The sequence below is a fragment of the Rattus rattus genome, chromosome 6 (genome assembly GCF_011064425.1).
Source record: "Rattus rattus isolate New Zealand chromosome 6, Rrattus_CSIRO_v1, whole genome shotgun sequence".
Lineage (NCBI taxonomy): Eukaryota > Metazoa > Chordata > Mammalia > Rodentia > Muridae > Rattus > Rattus rattus.
In genome coordinates this window covers 99,792,792-99,812,110 of record NC_046159.1, presented here as the reverse complement: position 1 = coordinate 99,812,110, position 19,319 = coordinate 99,792,792, and the positions used below count along the sequence as shown (strand labels likewise).

Genomic DNA, 19,319 nt, shown 5'->3' with positions numbered 1-19,319 from the left:
TTTCTCCACATGGCCATCTTCTACAGGTTCTGGATACCATGACCTCATTTGCCCCTCAAGCCCCAGGTTCTACTAGGTCTTCTGTTGCCAGCCCCAGGTCTCTCCTTCGTTCTTCCTCTGGTCTCGAAAGTGATTTTTGAGAGCAGTACAGTTTGCTTCTCACAGGCATGGTGCTGTAAGCAGATCTCTAGAGCTTGTTCATTTTTACATAACTGAAGCTTCACACTTGTTGAACAATACTCCATTTCCCTCTCCGCTTGTATGAGTTTGACTATTTCAGATTCCTCATGCAGTGTTTGGTTCTTCCATTCTGTCTGTATAGGCTGACATCTCTTTTTAAAGACTGAATAACATTTCTTTTTATGGATATACCACAGTTTTTCCATCCATCTGTCCACCTATCCATTCACTCATCCATCCATCCATTCATCCATTCACCTTTGGGCTAATTTCTTCCTTGGCTATTGTGAATGATATTATAATAATTGCAGGAGAGCAAATGTCTCTTTGAGATACAGACTTCAATTCTTTTGGATATTGATTAGTTGGTACTATAGCAGCTCCATTTTAGTTTTTGAGGACCTTCCATACTGCCTTCCATAGTGATTATATCAATCTATAACCCCAGTATGCAAGGGTTTCTGTTCCCATCCCTCTCTGAGGTAAGGTCTCATTATGTAGCGTTGGCTGTCTTGGAACTCACTATGTAGATCAGGCAGTTTGGCCTTGAACTTATTAGAATCCACCTGCCTTGACCTTCTGAGTACTAGAATTAAATGCATGGGCCACTACACCAAGCCCAGTCTGTCTGTCTGTCTGTCTGTCTGTCTGTCTGTCTGTCTGTCTGTCTCTCTCTCTCTCTCTCTCTCTCTCTCCTCTAACACCTACTTTCATTTTTTGGTAATAGCTATCTTAACAAGTGTAAGGTGATATTTCATTGTGGTTTTGATGTGAATTTCTCCTGATAGTTAGTGACACAGAACCTTTTTCATGTACCTGCTGATCATCTGAATGCCCTCGTTGGTACTCAAGTCTTTACCCATTCTAAAACTAGGTGATTTGTTTTGGGGTGTGTGTGTGTGTGTGTGTGTGTGTGTGTGTGTGTGTGTGTGTGTGTTTGAGTAAAATTGTCTTTTAAAAATTCTCTTCAGTCTCCTCTTTGAGTGTTTTGTGTTTTGTTGAACTCTGGGCTACAGGTATGCAGGCCATGCTAGAGGTCACAGCGGGGGTTTTGGGATAGAAGGCTGCAGTTTGAGCCCCGCTGGCCTGTTATCCCTCAGGTATGGCTTCCTAAAGGCCTTAGAGTCTCTGGACTGGAAAGTAAGTGGAGGTGAAAGCATCTTTGCCTTCCTATCCTGCTGAAGCTCCTAGATGTCCTTTTGCCTTGCAGATAGCCCCTTGTAACACTCACTGTGGGGAAACCTGTCTGTAGCCAGAAGCTCACGTTTTGGGCACACGTATTGGGTACCCAGATGGTGCCTGTGTTTATGAAGCCCAGCACACTGACAGGACCCACAGACACATGAGTAAATATTTTGCCTTTCTTTTTAGGCAATATTTGAATCTTTCCAATTTAATTGCTGTCAGAGGAAGGATGCTTACAATCTCTGAAGCAAAGCAGACAGTGAGGGCTTCCAGGGGTGCTGCTCCTGCTGCTCCAGCCTGGCTCTCTGGCCACCATCTGCGTGGATTAGACCTTGGTTTCTTGGCTCTTGCTGAGAGCCATGAGGCCTTTCCTGCTATGGACTGATTGAGCTACAGGTGGAGAGGCCATGGGGGCAACAGCTCATTTCAGCTTTCCTGTAACCTGTAGTGGTTTGTTGGGTCTGTGTTGAGGCTGAGAGAATCAGACCTAGGCTAAGAAATCAGTCACTCTTCTCAGACATCAGTGACAAGCACCAATCTGGTCATCATGAGTAGCATCTGGTTTTGTGTTCCAAGCCTGGGTTCAGAGAACATTTTGTTTGATTTTTCAAGTTGCATGTAGGGTTATAGTTAGCTCACATAGTTGTGTGTGTGTGTGTGATTCTGTTTTGTGTTGTGTGTATGTGCACATGCCAATTAGATAAGGGCAGCCCTTCTGGTAAGGGGGCTCCCCACCCTTGCTCCACCAGAGTGCAGGGTTTTACAAACAGAGCAGCACTGGATTTATGCACACAGGTACTCCGGGAGGTTCCGCTGTACAGACCACAATTTATGGCACCATAGCAATTCAACCCATTGCTGGGAATTCTTATTTTAATGGTCTGTTCTTTATATCAGCTTCCGGTCTTTTCTTTTTGACTCCTTCACCTCAGCAAAAAGAAAGCCCAACTGACCTACATTTGCCAAGTATACAGAGGCATTGATCTGTGATTTCATGTGGTTAACTTTTGCCTCACTGTGATTGGGAAGCCTCTCTCTCCTTGAGAGAGAGATAGGGTGTGTGCTACATAATCTCTCAGAGTTCTGTAACAATCACCCCTTTTATCCATCACACTTTAACTTACCCCAATTAGGTTAAATCCTTGCATGTAATAATTAGCTGGACTTGTATGTTGTGGCCTCCCAAAGGCTGTCTCATGTTAATCATGCATGCCGTCAGAGTGCATGGTATTGGTGTGTGTCTCATGCCGGAGTCAGTGGAGATAGAGATGAATGGATAAGACAGTAGGCATCCTTGCCCTTGAGAAATGCAAAATCTAGGGAGGAGGGAGGCGTATAAACAGATTAGATCACAGGCAATGGTGTCTTCCTTGCTGGAGAAGGTGGAGGGAAGGAGAAGTGAGCCCAGCACCCAGTAGCAGTGTCTTCCGGATGGAAGGGATGGTTTTTCTGGGAAATTGCCATGTGAGTGTCCTCTCAGGGTCAGTCAGGGTCATCAGACTCCTGTGATGGAGCACATGGTCACATTTTCTTTGTATGATATTGGGGAGGGGGTAGGTGAATGGGGGGAGGTTCTGGGTAGACTACCCTGAATTCTGGCCGTCACATAACCTTCTCATTCTGCCACCCACCCCCATTTGTAAAGCAGGGAGACAATAATAGCAGTATAAGGTACTCAGTGACACCATATAGTGGACTAAACAGAGCATCCTCTCTATCAGAGTTGCTGGGACAAGTACACAACCCAGGAATGGGCTGTAGATGTGTTAAAAGTGCTGGTTCCCCCAGCTTTCAGGGAGCCTGGATAGGGTATCTCAGTTGTTTATCCGGGGGTGTTCTGTATGTGCTATGACATGTGTAAAGTTGGAAACCACTTAAGTGTGCTGTTAGCTGAGCTAGGTTATTTTTGTCATATATCATCTATTGACAAGGACATGTTCTGAAAAAAAAAATCTTTCCTTAGGAAATTTTGACCTGCTTTGTGAATTTTATAGAGTGTGTTTACATGAACTAGGATTGCCATTGAACATAGGATTGACATTAGACATCAACAGGTACTATTACCTTAAGGGAATTTCATCCCGTCTGTAGCCTGGCTTTGTTTAAAGCATGGTGTTACAGATTACTTTATTAGGACAACTGCCATGGAGAAAGACGAGATCCAGGGACATTTTCAAAGTAGGTAGAATTCGATGACTAGGAAACAAGGGTTTCTCAGAGAGGAGGTGGCTGCAAAGACGATGTTATAGACAGAGGGGGAGGTGGTGCTATTAATAGATATTATTCAATTCAAGTGCATGAGGTGTAGATTTGAGTTGAGACAGTGGGGACTGTCTGGTAGGTATGTTTTCTAGACCAGCAGAAGAGGAGTGCCGGCTGACATGTGAGGAGGTATGTTGGGGAGGTGGTGAGCAATGCCAGGACATGGAGAAGCCACAGGAGCTTTGTATGTTTATCCAGAGTTAGGCTGAAAATCGAAGGCACAGGAAAAGAGCATATACCACTCTCCCAAACTTTGTCTCCGGATAGAGGCTATCCTGTTAGAGGAATGGCGCCAATAACTGGCAACTGGGCAGTTGTCCAAATATGATTTACAATAAGGCATCGGTTTCACAAGGCTTTCTGTAAATTATTGCACTCTGCCAATTGCCAAGTTCCCTGCTGACAGTGGGCCAGGGGGTCAAACAATTCAATCAGGTGCCACCAGTTATAAATTGAAAATCAGTGGGGTGCAAAATGGATTACCATCAAAATCCATTCAGGTGAAAAACCAAATATCAAAACCCCTAACCTTTAAAAAATCACCCTTTTCCTGATTCTTCACAATGCCCCGACACTAAGTTTTTAATATCCCCCAGATAAGCAAACGTCAATAGAGACTTCAGGAGGCTGAAAGTGAGGAGGGAAGCAGCCCCATCTGGCCTCCCATTGTGAACTTGCAAAATGTGGTAGGTTCCTGACTTAATCCCCTGGTAATTCTGGTAGATTCTAAGACAACAAGAACCTAATGCAAGACCAGAACCACCTGGAAGGCTTAACTGTTTCAGCCAGGCTCTAGCATGTGGGTTCTGTGTATCTGGCCTTAGGTCTGAGAAGATGTCTTTTTAGCAAGTTCCTATGGGATGCTCATGCTGCTGGTGCTGGGGCGACCTTTAAGGACCTCTGTCTTAAGATATAGGAACTGTTTGGCAATTTGAGCATGGCAAGTTGATCAATAGTCACTTAGCGTTGTTTCTTTTATTTTTGAGGTTATAGTTTAAGCACACCATTTCCCCTGTCCCTTTCTTCCTTCGGAACCCTCCACACACCCTTCCTTACCTTCTGGCCTCATTAATTGTTGAATGCATGTATGTGTAAGTATATACATACATATTCCTAAATATAGCCTACTCAGTCTGTATAACGTTACTTGTATGTATGTATGTTTTGAGGGCTGACCATCTGGTATTGGATAACTAGTTGGTGTGCTCTTCCGTGGGTAAGACGATTTCTTCTGTGCTCACTCTTCCTTAGTTGTCTGTAATTGTTTGTGTAGGGTTGAAGCTTTCCTGAATCCACTTAAGCGTATCCATTGTTGTTCTTGCTCAACTCATGATTAGGCACTCAATGTCAGTAAAACTTTATGGGTGTGGCTTCTGACATCACTAGGAGGCACTGTCTCAGAGTAAACTCCCTGGTTCTCTGGCTTTTACAACCTTTTCCCCCCCCTATTCCAACATATTCCCTGGGCCCTAGATGTGGGAGCTGTTTTAAAGATGTATTTATTTGGATTGGGTCCATACAACTCTGCACTTTGACTATAATCTTCTATAATGATCTGTTTCTTTTCTTTTCTTTTTAAAGTACTTATTGTATATATGTGAATACACTGTCTTAGGACACACCAGAAGAGGGCATCAGATCCCATTACAGATGGTTGTGAGCCACCATGTGGTTGCTGGGAATTGAACTCAGGACCTCTGGAAGAGCAGTCAGTGCTCTTAACTGCTGAGTCAGCTCTCCAGGCCTGATCTCTGTTTCAAAGAGAAGTTTCTTTGATGAGGGGTGAGGACCACACTTATCTGTGGGCCCAAGGACAAATATTCGGAATGTAGTTAGAGAGTATGCTGGACCAGGTACCGAGTCTGTGGTTGGTCCAGAGTTTTGTTTAAGAAACCTGAGAAGAAAATAGTTCAAAGAAATCCAGAGTGATTTAAAAGCATTGTGCTCAGAAGTGAGGTTAGGAGGATGGAGAGAAAGGAAGGAAGGCAACCTTCCCATCCTATCCCCATTCTAGAAGCCTAGACACTGAAAGCACAAATAATATCATTAGGGCAAGCTCTCTGTCCTGTGTGGAAACAAATTTATTTGGCTGCAAATTCCTTTTACATTTGAAGTGGTGTGTGTGTGTGTGTGTGTGTGTGTGTGTGTGTGTGTGTGTGTATGTGTGTGTAGTTGTATGTACATGCATAGGTAGTCAAGAGGTCACCCTTAGTATTATTGATAAGTATTGATCCTCATGTGCCATCAACCCTTTTAAACTTTGAAAGCAGAGTTTCTTAAGGGTGGGTAAGCATGGGCACCACTTTTTAAAACAAACAAACAAAAACTTCTACTAGTCTGGATTTTGAGTCTTTTAGTCTATGTGTGACCTTAGAGATGCATTTTCTAAGTCAGCTCCATCTGATTGTAGCTTTACTCTCTCGTTCTTTTTGAGTCAGGCTTATTGCTCAGTGCAAACTGTAGCTATCATCAGGTCCAACATGAAATATGTTTCTTTCTTTGGGATGGACATCTGGATCCCAGGATGCTAAGATGGGGTGTGGTAGTTTGAATAGGAAAGACCACCATAGAATCATGTGTTTCCAAACTTGAGCCCATAGGGGAGTGGCACTATTAGGAGGTGTGGCCTTGGAGTGGGTGTGGCCTTGTTGGAGGAAGTGTGGGGGTGGGCCTTGAGGTCTCTTATGCTCAAGCTATGCCTAGTGTGGTATACCCAGCCTCCTTTGGTTACCTTTGGATCAAGATGTAGAACTCTCAGCACCATGTTTACCTTCATGCCTCCAATCTTCTTGCCATGATGTGAATGGACTAAACCTCTGAAACTGGAAGCCAGTCTCAATTACATGTTTGTTTGTTTGTCTGTTCTAGATAAGAGTTGCCGTGATCACAGTATCTCTTTACAGCAATAGAAACCCTAACTAAGACAGGGAGTCTCTACCTCATTCACACTGGGTTTTCTATTTCTCTCTTCCAGGAGAGATTGAGAGATGCACGTACATCAAGTACCACTACTCCTCAGCGACCATCCCCAGGAACCTCACATTCAACATCACGAAGACCATTCGCCAGGATGAGTGGCATGCCCTGCGTAAGTGCAGCTGTGTCTTTTTGGCTGTGACTGTGCTGTGATGTCATTTGGAGGGCATGGGGGTGGGGTTGCACATGCCTTCGGAGATCTGTGGGTGGTCTCAGAACACTGGCATGGTCTACTATCTATGAGAACCCACATCTCTGAGTCAGAATTGCCTGAGTTGGTTCTGACCGCATTGTAGATTTGCGGAGTTTGTTTTAGACTTGAAAAGACCAAACCAACCAAACAAAACGCAAACCACTATAGTTAGTAATCTTAATTCATTCTCCTGGTAGGCATTTGAAATTCCACCTACCTGATGGGATATGCTTTTGGGACTTAACTCTAGCACATCTCCAAGTTGCTTGAAATCCTATTGTGGCAACCAGAAGTCCCTTGTGTTGTTGGTAAAGGGTGAGGCATGCTCGTGGATTCAGGCTTTATCTAGAGGATTTGCACCTAGGTGGAGATCATTAAGCAGGAGGGTCTGGCTCTCTATACAAGCTTCTGTGTGCCTTCAAATGATAGCAGCTGGGCTGCATACGATCTCACAGCAAAGAACAGAATTTCTATGCCCATTGGTTTGGGAATTTCTAGTCTAGGGATCCTTAGAGACTTAACATTATGATGAGAGAGTGACTTAATGAGCAAGCAGAGTTGGTTAGTTATTTTTACTTCTTCTCCATGGGAATACCCTGCCTGTCTGTGGCAAGGGAGCTCTCAGCCATGGCTGGTCCCGTTCATCATGTTGACCTGCCCACCCTGTGAGAAAGCATGGTGTACTTCTATTGGGTTTGCCAGATGTTCTTCCTACATCATTTCTTTCACCCAACATCCAAAGGATTAGATCAGATTATAATTGCATAAACACGAACTTTTAAAAGTCACACCCTGATAGCCAGGCTCGTTAAGGAGGCAGTTCTTTAGGTTAGAGCATTCTTCTTGTCTTCATCATAATCTTCTTGCATGGTTGTCAGTGCACGCATGGAGCCCACCAGCTGTAGTCCACTCTTTGGCTTGACTTTAAGCAGCCATAGCAGGGGGTGGGGAACGGTGACATGAAAGAGAAGAAGCAAAATTAAAACAGAATGTTCTCTGGTTTCAGGAGGAAAACCACACCAAGAATATGGGTATCGAGATGATAGTCCCTCAATGATCCTGGTTTGTGATGACAGAGCAGGTGCCAGAGTGTGGCCCTAAAAACCATACTGTTGCTACTGGCACTAAGTAGCATGTGAGGACAGAGAGCTAATGTTCAAAGAGTGTTCCCATGTGCTAGCCATCGAGCTAAGTATATCACATACATATTTAATTTTAATGTGAGATTGGCCTTAGAGACTCTAGTAATCAGGGTTATTAATTTCTTTTGGATGGTAGTCATGGAAGACTCCAAAGATAGAAATATATGGTGATAATTTCTGATTTCTCACAATCCACCAGTTTAGTATAGTCACTTAAAGGGACCTTCAAGGTGCATAAGCCTTGTTGATTAACCACACAAGTATAATAGATTCTGGGATTCATAATAAGATTCAGAATCTAAGAGGAAAAAAGTTACTGATGCTTCCAATTCAAATGAACTCAATCTGACTGAAGTTGCTGGGGTTCCCTACATAGCAAGCAAATACTGGATATCAAGGCCATGGCTCTTTTAAGGAGCTGGAGTCTAGGGGTGGAAAAGGATGGGGTTTGGAGAGAGACATTCACAAAGCAAATAATTACAAGGCAATGTGATAATTACAGCATAGTAGAATTGCTTCCAGCAATTAAAATAGTTTGTGGGTATTTTTTTTTTTCCCAGCCAGAAGGAAAATGATTGCAGTATAAATTGCAGCCACTTTAAGGGAAGCCTGGTGAACTCCATTGGCTGTGGCCGTGGTAGATGTCTAGAGTTGTAAGAGAATTTCCATCGTGCCATCCTTGGAAGTATGCCGCATGGCATTAGCCAAGATGGAGAGAGCTTTGTGGGGGTCTTCTTTGAGCTCCGTGTATCTCCAGGGTGCTCGTTCTCCAACTGTAGTGCTGTTGAGTTTTGAAAAAAAATCTAGCATGCAGCTTCTGTAGCCAAGCAGTGTGCCAACTTCTATTTTTAACAGATCAAAGCCATTTTGACGATTGATACAAGCAAGGTCTCTAGCCCATGGTGGTGGGTGAAGTTGATGCTCCCCTTTGGTGATGGATTCATTTGCCTCTTTCATGAAGTCGCCTAATGGGCTATTAAGCTGGCAGAGAGCATTTGCTGTGGCTGACAGCTATGACAGCTATTTTAAGCCAGAGGGCGAGTGAGCATCTGTTACAATTGAGGTTGGTCCTGAGCATAACTGGCAATGCTGGATGGTGGGGGAGCATGGTTTGTGCTCATGTTAATTTTCAGGGGTTAGATTTTGATGATGTGAGGTAGGAAAGAGGCATAAACACCTCTTTTGAAACAAAGCAGAAGAAATTAAACATTAGGAAACTCATGGGATCAGCTCCGGAAAATGTGGGAACACCCCATCCCCAACCTGATACCTTGGTCTGGGGATGGAGCTTGGTGACAGAGCACTTACCTAATCAGTACATGTAAGCCCTGTATGTATCCCTCTAACTGGAGAAATAAAACCCTCATCAACTTTTTAAATAGCAATGTGTACTTTCGTAGTCTAAAGGGGACAAAATTGAGTTTATCTGGTTATCATTTTATGATTTGACCTTAATATCATTTTTATAATTTTTCTCAGATAATTTTTTTCTTAGAGGATTTTTGGCGTGGGGTGGTTGATAACTTGTTTGTTATGAAACAACTTAACAAACACCTTGAACTTCTGTTCTGTTTGGTCCATACACTTTTCACTGGGAATTTGTGTGTGGCCTGATCACTGACGAGAGAGAGAGAGAGAGAGAGAGAGAGAGAGAGAGAGAGAGAGAGAGAGAGAGAGAGAAGGAAGAAGAAGAAGAGGAGGAGGAAGAGGAGGAGGAGGAGGAGGAGAGAGAGAGAGAGAGAGAGACAGAGAGAGAGAGAGAGAGAGAGAGAAGCTTTCAAATAGGAAAAGGCATGTTTTTGGCTTAAAGCCACCTTATATGTTTTGAGAAGTTAACCTGACCAATAGGAAGCTTAACTGTGGGGCACTTCCATCTCTTGGTGGTAAACACAGCAGTGAAAGGAGGAAAGGATCTGTAGGACACTGTGCTTCCCGGTCCTCCGGTCCTAGTGTGTAACATGCTTACCCGATGGCTAAAGGCTATGGGGTGTTTGTGCACGAGTGAGGGGAGTAGAGGAGCTGTCTTCATGTCCCCCTGCTCTGGGTGAGTTATGACAAAGGCCTGACCCTGGCTTGGATGGCAAGGGTTAGTGAGGTCTGGTGGGTGTCTTTTTCTCTTCCTTACCATGGGGGATGGCAGAACTCCTTCTAGAGCAGAAACCTGTGTTTCTGGTCCGCTCAAGCCTATCTGCCCTTCAGTGTTGTTGACTTGCTCTAGTCCCGGCCCAGGTGGGTGGCAGAGGTGAACCAGTGGCCTCTTTGGGCTGTAGGTGTTCTGTCTTCCTCAGTCAGATGTCTTGCTCAGGACTAGAGTAGGACAGGACAGTGTCATCCTGGCCATCAAAGAGTAGACAGTGGCCTCAGAAAATGAACTTAGCAAATGCCACTGTTTGGATCAATTGTCTGGCTTCATGCTCTACACAGGATATAATCTGATTGCTGGTGACCAGGGGAAGCTGCTGGCATGGCTGTGGCATTTCAATAGCTGATTTCCCTCCTTTTACTAGAATTCACTCTGGTGGGCTTTTTACAACCCCACATTCAGTCTGAGGGGGCAGCACCTGTTTAGTGAATTCTGTGTCCTCATGCACCCCTGCTCAAAATCCTGGACACAATCCCAAGTGGCTCTACCTTTGTCCTTCCTGTTACTGTGACCTCTGACCTGTCTTGTCTGCACAGTCAGCATCTTACACACTTGCTCAGGGGATGGTAAGGGCAGGGGTGTGTGTGTGTGTGTGTGTGTGTGTGTGTGTGTGTGTGTGTGTGTGTACATGCATGAACATGTGTGCACCTCTGTGTGTCTGAGAGGCCTGAAACAGGGACCCATCAGCTGAGGTGGGCTGGCAGAGTCACTGTGACTAAAGGTGCCTGAAGCTGCTGGGCAGACACTTGTTGGAAGATGTGAGAAGTTTGGCCTTCCTAGTCCTGACTTCTTGATCTACCTGGCAGGGACTCAGTGACAGCTGTGCCTGAGGTCCCCAGTGAGAGCCCCCAAGACTCAGTCAGTGTGTCTGTGAACTCACAATTCTGTCATTCGGCTTGATGTGGGCATGTAAGATAGAGGTCTCAGCTCACAGTTGGTTGCCCCTGGCAGGAAAGATCAAGGAGCTGGGACTCCACTCCCGAAATCAGATCTTCTTCATTATCTTTTCAGAGACTGAGAACGAGGGAAGGAGATTTTCCTGAAGCCTCCTCCTGTCAGAACTGAGGGTTTGACTAATTAGATTGGATGGCCACATTGCACATTTTCAGCTGACTGGGAGAGAACTAAGAGGAACGGGAGGATAAAGGGAGGGAAGTAGGGAGGAAGGAGGGAAGGGGAGGGAAGACATTTTCCTGGCCTCAGGCCACAACCACACCCAATGTTCACACATGCTGGCCCTGAGGCTATGCCCCAGGTATATGCAACATGACACAAGGCCCACACAGGTTTGTGCTTGCCTCTAGTGAGGGAGTCTTGCACCCTTATCCTGTGTCGCAGCCATCTTGTCAGTGTGACAGAACACTTGTGCTACATATTGATTCCTGTTGCAGCTAGGTGTGGGGAATGCAGAAAAAGTCCAGCCCGTATCAGAGAAAGGAGAGGGAGGAGGGGAGAGAGTGAGACCGAGATGGAAACACAGACTTTGCACAGGAGACAGGCATTGTAATCAACTGCTGCATAGTTCATTCCTGGGAATTGAAACATCCATCCTGGAGGGAGGGGAGAAGCTCCTGCAACTTATCAGGCATAGGGAGTGTGGAATGTTACAAGATTTACTAGGTTTATACAAGCAGCACCAGCGGTGACAGGAAGGAGCCACTCCCATCGTCAGAATTGCAAGCTATGCTGGGAGGGAACTCCGAGGGTGGGGTTTTGTGAGGAGGACAAGAAATCACAGCTCAGAGCTGTCATGTTCACCGCAGACACCAAATGGCTGCTTACTTCCTCAAAGCTCTTCTAGGTTAGCTCAGTCTTGGGGGACCAGCCCCGCCCGTGTTCGTATGTGGGAAGATACCATGAGGTGCTGCCCTTTCAGTGAAGATCATACCTGATTCGCCTCATCTGGCCTCTCCTGTACTCTCATCCTCACCGTGTGCTCTTTCTAGACTCAGACGACCTGGTTCGAGTCCTCCTTCCACTCACCCTCAACCTTGCACTACAGGCAGTTTGCAGTTTCTCTCTGTGGCACTGGCCTGATGACCTCAGGCTTCGTCCCAGGGGCACCTGACTTTGCCGTTGATAGCTCAAGCCAGTCTGTGCGTCTGTATACAGCGGCTCTCCATAACTTCTTCCTAGTTGGACTTCAGACTTCCACATCTCAGAGCAGGCTGGCTTCCTGGTCCATTCTTCTTCAGCGATCCCTAGACGGTCAAATAGATGTTGTGGACCAAGGGGCTTGAGATGGAACTGTCATAGTCACGATTCGCTAACCACCCTTTGTTCACATGGCTGTGGTGTTATGCTCTTTCCTCGGAGGAGGAATCCAGTCTGCTGCTGTGGCTCAGATAAGGTAACCAGGCCGGGGAGCAGGAGCTACCTGGAGATCATCTCAGCCTCAAAGGAGCCTGAGTAAAGACTCAGAATCCTGGCCTGAACTTTGGCCCTGTAGCATTTTTTTTTTTTCCCCATTTCTGCTTTTGGCTTATGTTATGTAAAACGGCCTAATGAGGTAAACATCCCAGCCGTTAGCATCTTAGGTCCCCTGCAGTGTCAGCCATTTTCCTTCTTCTCCTTCTGTTTCTGTGCCCAGCCAGTGCTAGGCTCTCACTGTGTACAATCTGTTGTGAGCTGTATCTTACTTGCAAGAGCAGCATCCAGAGGGGTCTTTAGTAGCAAGAAACCATCTCTAGAATTGGGAAAGCCTGGTAGCACAAAAACCCAATCAGCAGAGCCTTGCTATATATTGCCTGGTAACGAAAAGTCCTTGCTTTTTGCAAACCATTGCATGTCTCTCCACCCTGGTTCCTGCAGGGAACTTAGTAAGCCTTTTGGGACATCCAAACAGCCTGCAGCCCAGAGGCTGCCCTGAGCCTGTTCTCCCAGCACTCCCGTGGTGTTACTGCAGCAAGTCAGGCAGGGAGAGCAAACCTTTCATAGGACATTGCACTTAGAACCCTCCTTTCTGCAGAAACTCAAACAGGGACATTTCTTCCCTCACAGCACTCCTGCCTGCCCAGATGTACTTCTCTGTACTTTATTCTACTCTCTCGGGATCTTTCCATAAAGCACGTCCCCTAATTTGATGAAGCATTTGACCTTCCCTGGATAGCATTTTTCTAAATTGACTTTTTCAGGGTCTGACCTAAAGAAACGAGGGGGAGGGGACTACAGGAGCATAGTACTACATTGAATTCATTAGCACCCATGTAAATGCCAATTCACCGGCTTAACTAGTTGGAGTGGTAAAAGCCAGTGCTGAAGATGGGTTGGCAAGAGGGAGGGTAGGTTTTCGTGGGGTGGAGAAGGACAGAGGTCTGAAGTGGGAGTGGAGAGGAGTATGGTACAGTCTTCTGTGTTAAAGACATCCATGTACTGAAAGAGTTCTGAGACCCATTGTGTTGGCATAGCTGCAGCCTTCAAGCCACAATTCATCTGAGTGTGCAGGTCCAATTTGGTGCAGGGAATTAGTCAGAAGTCTGGCCTGGAGGCATTCTCACAGCTTCTGCAGATTGGAAGTTATTTTCTGATGGCTGAGTAGACTGCTCTCGATGCCACCAGGGGGAACTGGGCACAGCCCACTGGCCCCCTGCATTATTTGTTCATTTACTTATTCGATATCCATGGAGTGCTTTCGCTCCGAGAACCCCCGTGCTTGGTGCTGGAGGGGATATTAAAAGATATTCTGCTTCCCAAATTGGATGATGCATTTCTAGGTGCTGGCCAGAAAAGGAACCAACCTGCTCGCTGGTTGGTGTTTATTGACTACAGAGAGTACAAAGGACAATGTTGCCAATTTATATATATCAGGGGTCCCAACTGCAATACTTAAATCGGGATTCATTGTGGAGGAAATAAAAGCGAATTTTAAGACAAGACTGTCAGAGGGTAGAAAGCATGGGGATTGTATGGGATCTGCCTGCCTTGTCCCTCTCACGGGAGCTGTCCAAGCTCTGGGTGCTGACAAGGAAGCTCAAGAGTTTACCCAATCAGAGCACAGCAGCCAACGTTGGTTGGTGATATAGTAATGAGGCAGGCCTTGGTGCTGGCTGAGGGTGCCAACACCAAGAACAGCTCAGGGATGGAATGCTGAATCAAGGCACACAGACTTCCGGCATCAAGGGTGGAGTCATAGGTGTGACTCTGGGATTCAGAACACCATGATTCATTTTCTAGGAAGGAGGTCCAACCAAGGGGAATAAAGTCCTAGTTTTCCGTGAAACCTGAAGTAAGAGAGGGGGAAAATATGCAATAGATAACAGTAGCTAAGAGAAAACTAGGATACACAAGGCAAAATGACCACAACGAGATGTAAGGCCATTTAAGTAAGAGCCACAGTTCCAGCAAGCACGAGGCTTGGTTATGGGACAAGGAAAAGGGGTTTTGAATATGCAGAGAGGTGTCTGGGAGATGGAGATGCCAAGGCATAAAGGGTAGCAATATTCTAACTGTGGAGGCAAAGTCTTACCAGTGTACTGAGTCTATGGCCCAGCAGTCAATATCATCTGGATGTAGATATGCACATTTCTAGGTCCCAAACCAGACACTAAATTGGAAACTCCAGGGTTGGGTCCCACAATTCTGTAACACATTCAAGTTGGAGATCTTTTGGGCTGAAGGGCATGCCGTAGGCTGTTATGGTCAGAGGTGGCTCAGGATGGATAAACATGGGCGCCGTGTAAGGGCTAGGAGATGGACTCTGTTTCAGAGTATCCTCTGACGGGCTGTGCGGATGTGGGTATACAGTTTTGGAGATGTAGTTTCCATCCATCTGTGTTGAATGAAACAGCAGGGATGAGGCAAAGTGAATTTCCTCTTCTGCATTATGTGTTTAAATACCTGGCCTCAAACCTCTGTCTCGGATCTACAAAGTACTAAATTACTCAGAGGCAGTCTTCGCCGTGGGAGACTGGGTTGAGTTTGGGCTCTGCTGGCTCTTTAGATACTTGACCCCAAGCAAACAGTTGTAAGTGTTTTGAACCCAGTCTATGCCATCTGAGAAAACGAAGCAGTGATTTCTGTCTGGGGACTTATTATAAAGTTTAAATGAAATAAAATGATTCATGAAAGATCTCTTGGTAACTGCATAAAGTCTGACGCTAACCAACATTAGAGGCTTTCATGTTGGAACCGAGGAGATATCCTAGGTGCTGAGGTCCCCAAGAGACCCAGGGGAGATGCATCTGCAGTGGCGTTTTTCTCAATGAAGACCTTTCTGTTCTACACAGGGCAGCCTGTGAGTGGGCTTTGCTTGCCTGAGGTTGTGTGAGTTGTCTGTTAGGGGGTTGCTGTCTACACAGGTGTGTGCATCGGGAGCTCACGTCAAGCGTGTGTGGCGTGGGAGTGGGAACCAGCTGAGAATGTTATTTTGTGACAGTGGCATATTGTGAGACGACTTTCAGAAGCAGAAGCTCCTGAGTGTTAGGGATCCTCAGTGGGAGAGTAGCAGCCCTTAATTTATCAGTTGTATCCAATGAGAATGCTGTTTAGACAACAACATGTTTCTGAGAGAAAATTTATGTACTAGATGTCTGAAAAGCAACATTTCTTACTTCTGAAGGCAAACACGACATGAGTGCATTTGCAGTGAAAATTGCCAGGCTCTTAAAGCAAGCTTTCTTTTCTCTGCTGTAGCCCAGCCCCACCTGCTAGGAGGATGTAGCCAGCCTATCATAGGCTCTATGAAAAAGGAAAGCTTGTTGCAGAGGAGGATCCCCAGGGAGAGTCTGGCAGGGAAGTATGCAGGTGGGTAGGTGGGGCAGCAATGGGGAAAGAGTCTGCTTTACTTACAGCCCCTGCCTGGGTGGTCCACAGAGCTAGACTTGGCTGTGGGTGGGGCTTCTGCACGTTTGTATTGTTTAGTAAAAAGGACCAGAACTTCACAGTGATTGATGGCTAACCTTGTAGATTGCCTCTGAGCTACAGATGATTTTGGGAGCCGCCCCGTTCTCCTGCTCATGTTCTCCACTGTTGTTTGTTTTTTGTTTTTTCTCTCTCTCCTCTCCCTGGCGTTTAGTTTTAGCTTGAACTTGGAGGTTCACAGCAAGCCAGAAGGCCTACATAGTTCCAGGTCATTGTGGCTTCCTGAAGTAGTTGATCTTGGAACAGTGGCCTAGAGGTCTCAGAGGGGGAATTAAGACTTAATCTTATCTGGCTTGCTTTCCTCGCCTTGCATGCCTCAGGTTACACTCCCTGGGAAGTTAGTATAGAGTACAAGGCGACATTCTTAGGTCCCTTCGAACTCATTCCAGTTAGCACCATCTAAAGGAACTTCCTGGTGTGATAAGTGTCTGCTCTGCCCAACATGGTAGGCACACATCACATTTGGTTGGTGAGTACTCGAAATATGATTCCTTCACAATAATAGACATAAAAATAGGGTGGGGACTCACAGGGAAGAATGAGAGGAGGCAGGGGGATGAGAGAGGGTAGTAGATATGGGTGTGCCTGTGAAAGTAACGGAAAGGTATTATATGGCTAGTATATAATTGTCAAAGGCTTAAAGGAGAAAAGAGATATGACTGCTTTAACCAAGAACTGGAGTTTTAAATTGTATTTGATCTGAGTTAATTTAAATTTAAATAGTCACAGATGGCCAGTGGCTATTGCATTAAATACAGCCATTCCAAATGAGCAATCCTTCTATTTCTTATGTGAATGCTACTTCCAAGTTTTAACCTGACTATGCACTAAAAGCACACCTTTGTAGGCTACTTAGACATCTTGGCCCTTGGCATGGGGAGAAGAGTGGATATTTCTTAATAGCTATCAGGTCCTGCGATTACAGGCTACCCTTGGCTTCCAGTACTCACAACTCCAGAACTATCTGAAGCATCACTTGTCTTTTCTGCTGATCTTGGCTCCATGAAGGCAAAGAGAAGGATAAGAAAGGAAGGTCTCACTATCTGTCTGTGCCCATCACAAGAAGGTTCTCTGGGAAGTAGCCATAGAAGGAAGAAGGAATGGGTGTTCTTTTGCAGGAGGCAGAACCTAGGCTGGGATGTATGTACCATGGCATCCTTTGGAAAGCATTAGCCTAGGCATGGCCATGCACGCAATCTCTTGATTCAGGCTGAAATGGGCCTTGATCCTTCCACATTGGTCCCTTCTAAAGTGTGGGCTATTGAAGTGGGATGGTCTGGAGCAGGTGGCCCTCTGTGTCTGCATAATCCCTAGAGAGCCCAGGACTGGAGGCTGACATCAGTCTCCCAGGACCTGGGTAACAACAGGTCCTGTGGTGAAGTGGGCCTGCTCTGTGTCCCATCCCAGGCTTTAACATGTAAGCATCTTCTGAAGACATCTGCGTTTTCTAGGAAGGTAACTGAGATGCAAGAGGTAGGAAGCTCCCCATAGCAATAGGGCGAGATGCCCTTGGGCACTGAATGTAGGATGCTTTGAGTGCAGAGTCTATGCTCTTCTGCCCACCCACCCCCAGGAACCACCCACATCATCACCCATTGCCCTTCCTTTCTCCCAGCAGACCGCTCCCTTCCATCTTCACCCTTTCTCCACTCTGCCTAATGTAAATGAGGCAGTGAGCAAGAGGCTGCACGTCTGCCGTCTAAGAGCTGGGACATTCAAAGGAAATGAAAGGCAGCTATTCATTTTCCACTCCTCTGTCTTTCTTCTTCATTTAATTACTGCTATCACAACAGGATTGTTTTCTATTGCCTTTCATCGCAAATGTATAGTATTTCATCTACATTCTGAGTTCAAGATGCTTTTGTGGGCTACCCTAAAAACCCAATAATCATTTTTAATAGACAGGACTTCTTTGGAAATGGGTTCTGAATTCTAACTAAGTGACTCACAGATGAGGTTTTTAGAACCGAAAGCTGGAGTCTTCGCATCTTTCTAGGCAATTTAGCCTCTGAATGAACTTGCCATCCCCACTCTGTCTACACCTGCCTTTGTTAGGGAGGATCCCCCTTCCCCCAAACTTGACACTCCCAGCCCACTCTATGAAAGCAGACTCCCCACTCCTCCATGTTCTCAGCCTATAACCAGCTGCTGATACAAAATTAATGAATGTCCCTTGAGGTGCCCTTTGTAGGCTTCAATGAATGAAATCTGGAAACCCAACGAAGGAACATCAAGTGTCCTTGGTGTTAGGGATTTTTCAGTCTCCACCTCCAGTTGTCACTTCACATTGGTAAAATGAAACTAATTAATATACATGTCCCCTGAGGAGGCTCTCTGCTTGGGCACCTGGCACCAAATTAGAAATGAGCAGTTAGAGGTGTGCGTGTAACCTCCTGAAGCCGAGAGGCTGCTAAACACGGGCGTGGAGGTGACACATTTGACTGACATCAACATCTCTATTCCATCCATCCCCCATCACACTGCCTCACTCCCAGAACTGCAGAGCCTGCCTGGTTACCATGGAAACAAGGAAGTGCAATTGTACACAAGTTACGACTCTCCTCCACGCTCAGGGGCAGATCCTCTTAGGAGAATGGGTATAGGGCAAGGGAAAGGTCCCTTCAGTCAGTGGTCCATGAGTGTGGAGGTGGTGTAATGCCAAGGGCAGGTTCCAGGCCAGCTGCTCCCTCATCCCGTCAGTGTAGGACCCTCGGCCCCACCCACCAGTATAGTCTAGTCAGAGTCACATGACAACTCTCATCTTCCTAGCCTGTGTTACCTTTGGTTTAGGGACGAAAGGAAAACTTTCCTTTCTAGGAAGTTCAAATTGTTCCTCATTGGAAGGAGTAGGGATGTCTGGCTGATGGGCAAGTGTTGACATCCGGCTCCTTGTTTAGCACATCTGAGAAATGTTATAATTTAATACAAACCACTAACCTTCCTCTGTTCCCTCATGAAGTGGGGGTAGAGGAGCTGGGATCTTGAGACTTTACAAGTCCTAGCCAGAACTCTGTGCCAAGGAGCCATGTTTGGTGGTTCTTGGAATGACCACACGAGTCTGGCCTTCATGGCTGGTAATGACTGAGGGTGTGTGCTGTCCGACAGTGTTAGAGGTAGGAGTCGGAGTGGCCAGTGAGCCTAGAGTCTCTGCGAGGGTGAAAGAACAGGGACATGGGATGAGGATGGTGAAGGCCAGTGCAAGAGGATGACAAGCAAAATGCTATCTATCACTGTGTCCAGAGGAGACACAATCACAAGTCATAACAGTGTCATTTAAAATGGACCCAAATGTAGGCATACATTTTTTGCAACCTACTTATAATAAGGATTCAACCTTTCCTCTAGCCCACCACCCACCAGAGGTAGTGGAGGGGAAAAG

The 19,319-nt window shown here is 45.9% G+C and overlaps 1 protein-coding gene across 1 annotated transcript in view; it reads left to right on the top strand.

Annotated features, from left to right (window-relative positions):
- Positions 1 to 19,319, top strand: part of Tmem178b (transmembrane protein 178B) — a 371,206-nt gene that overhangs the window by 113,689 nt on the left and 238,198 nt on the right. The window contains exon 2 of the mRNA XM_032906691.1: positions 6,602 to 6,715. Within this exon, the coding sequence (XP_032762582.1) occupies positions 6,602 to 6,715 (114 nt within the window). The remainder of the gene's footprint in view (positions 1 to 6,601; positions 6,716 to 19,319) is intronic.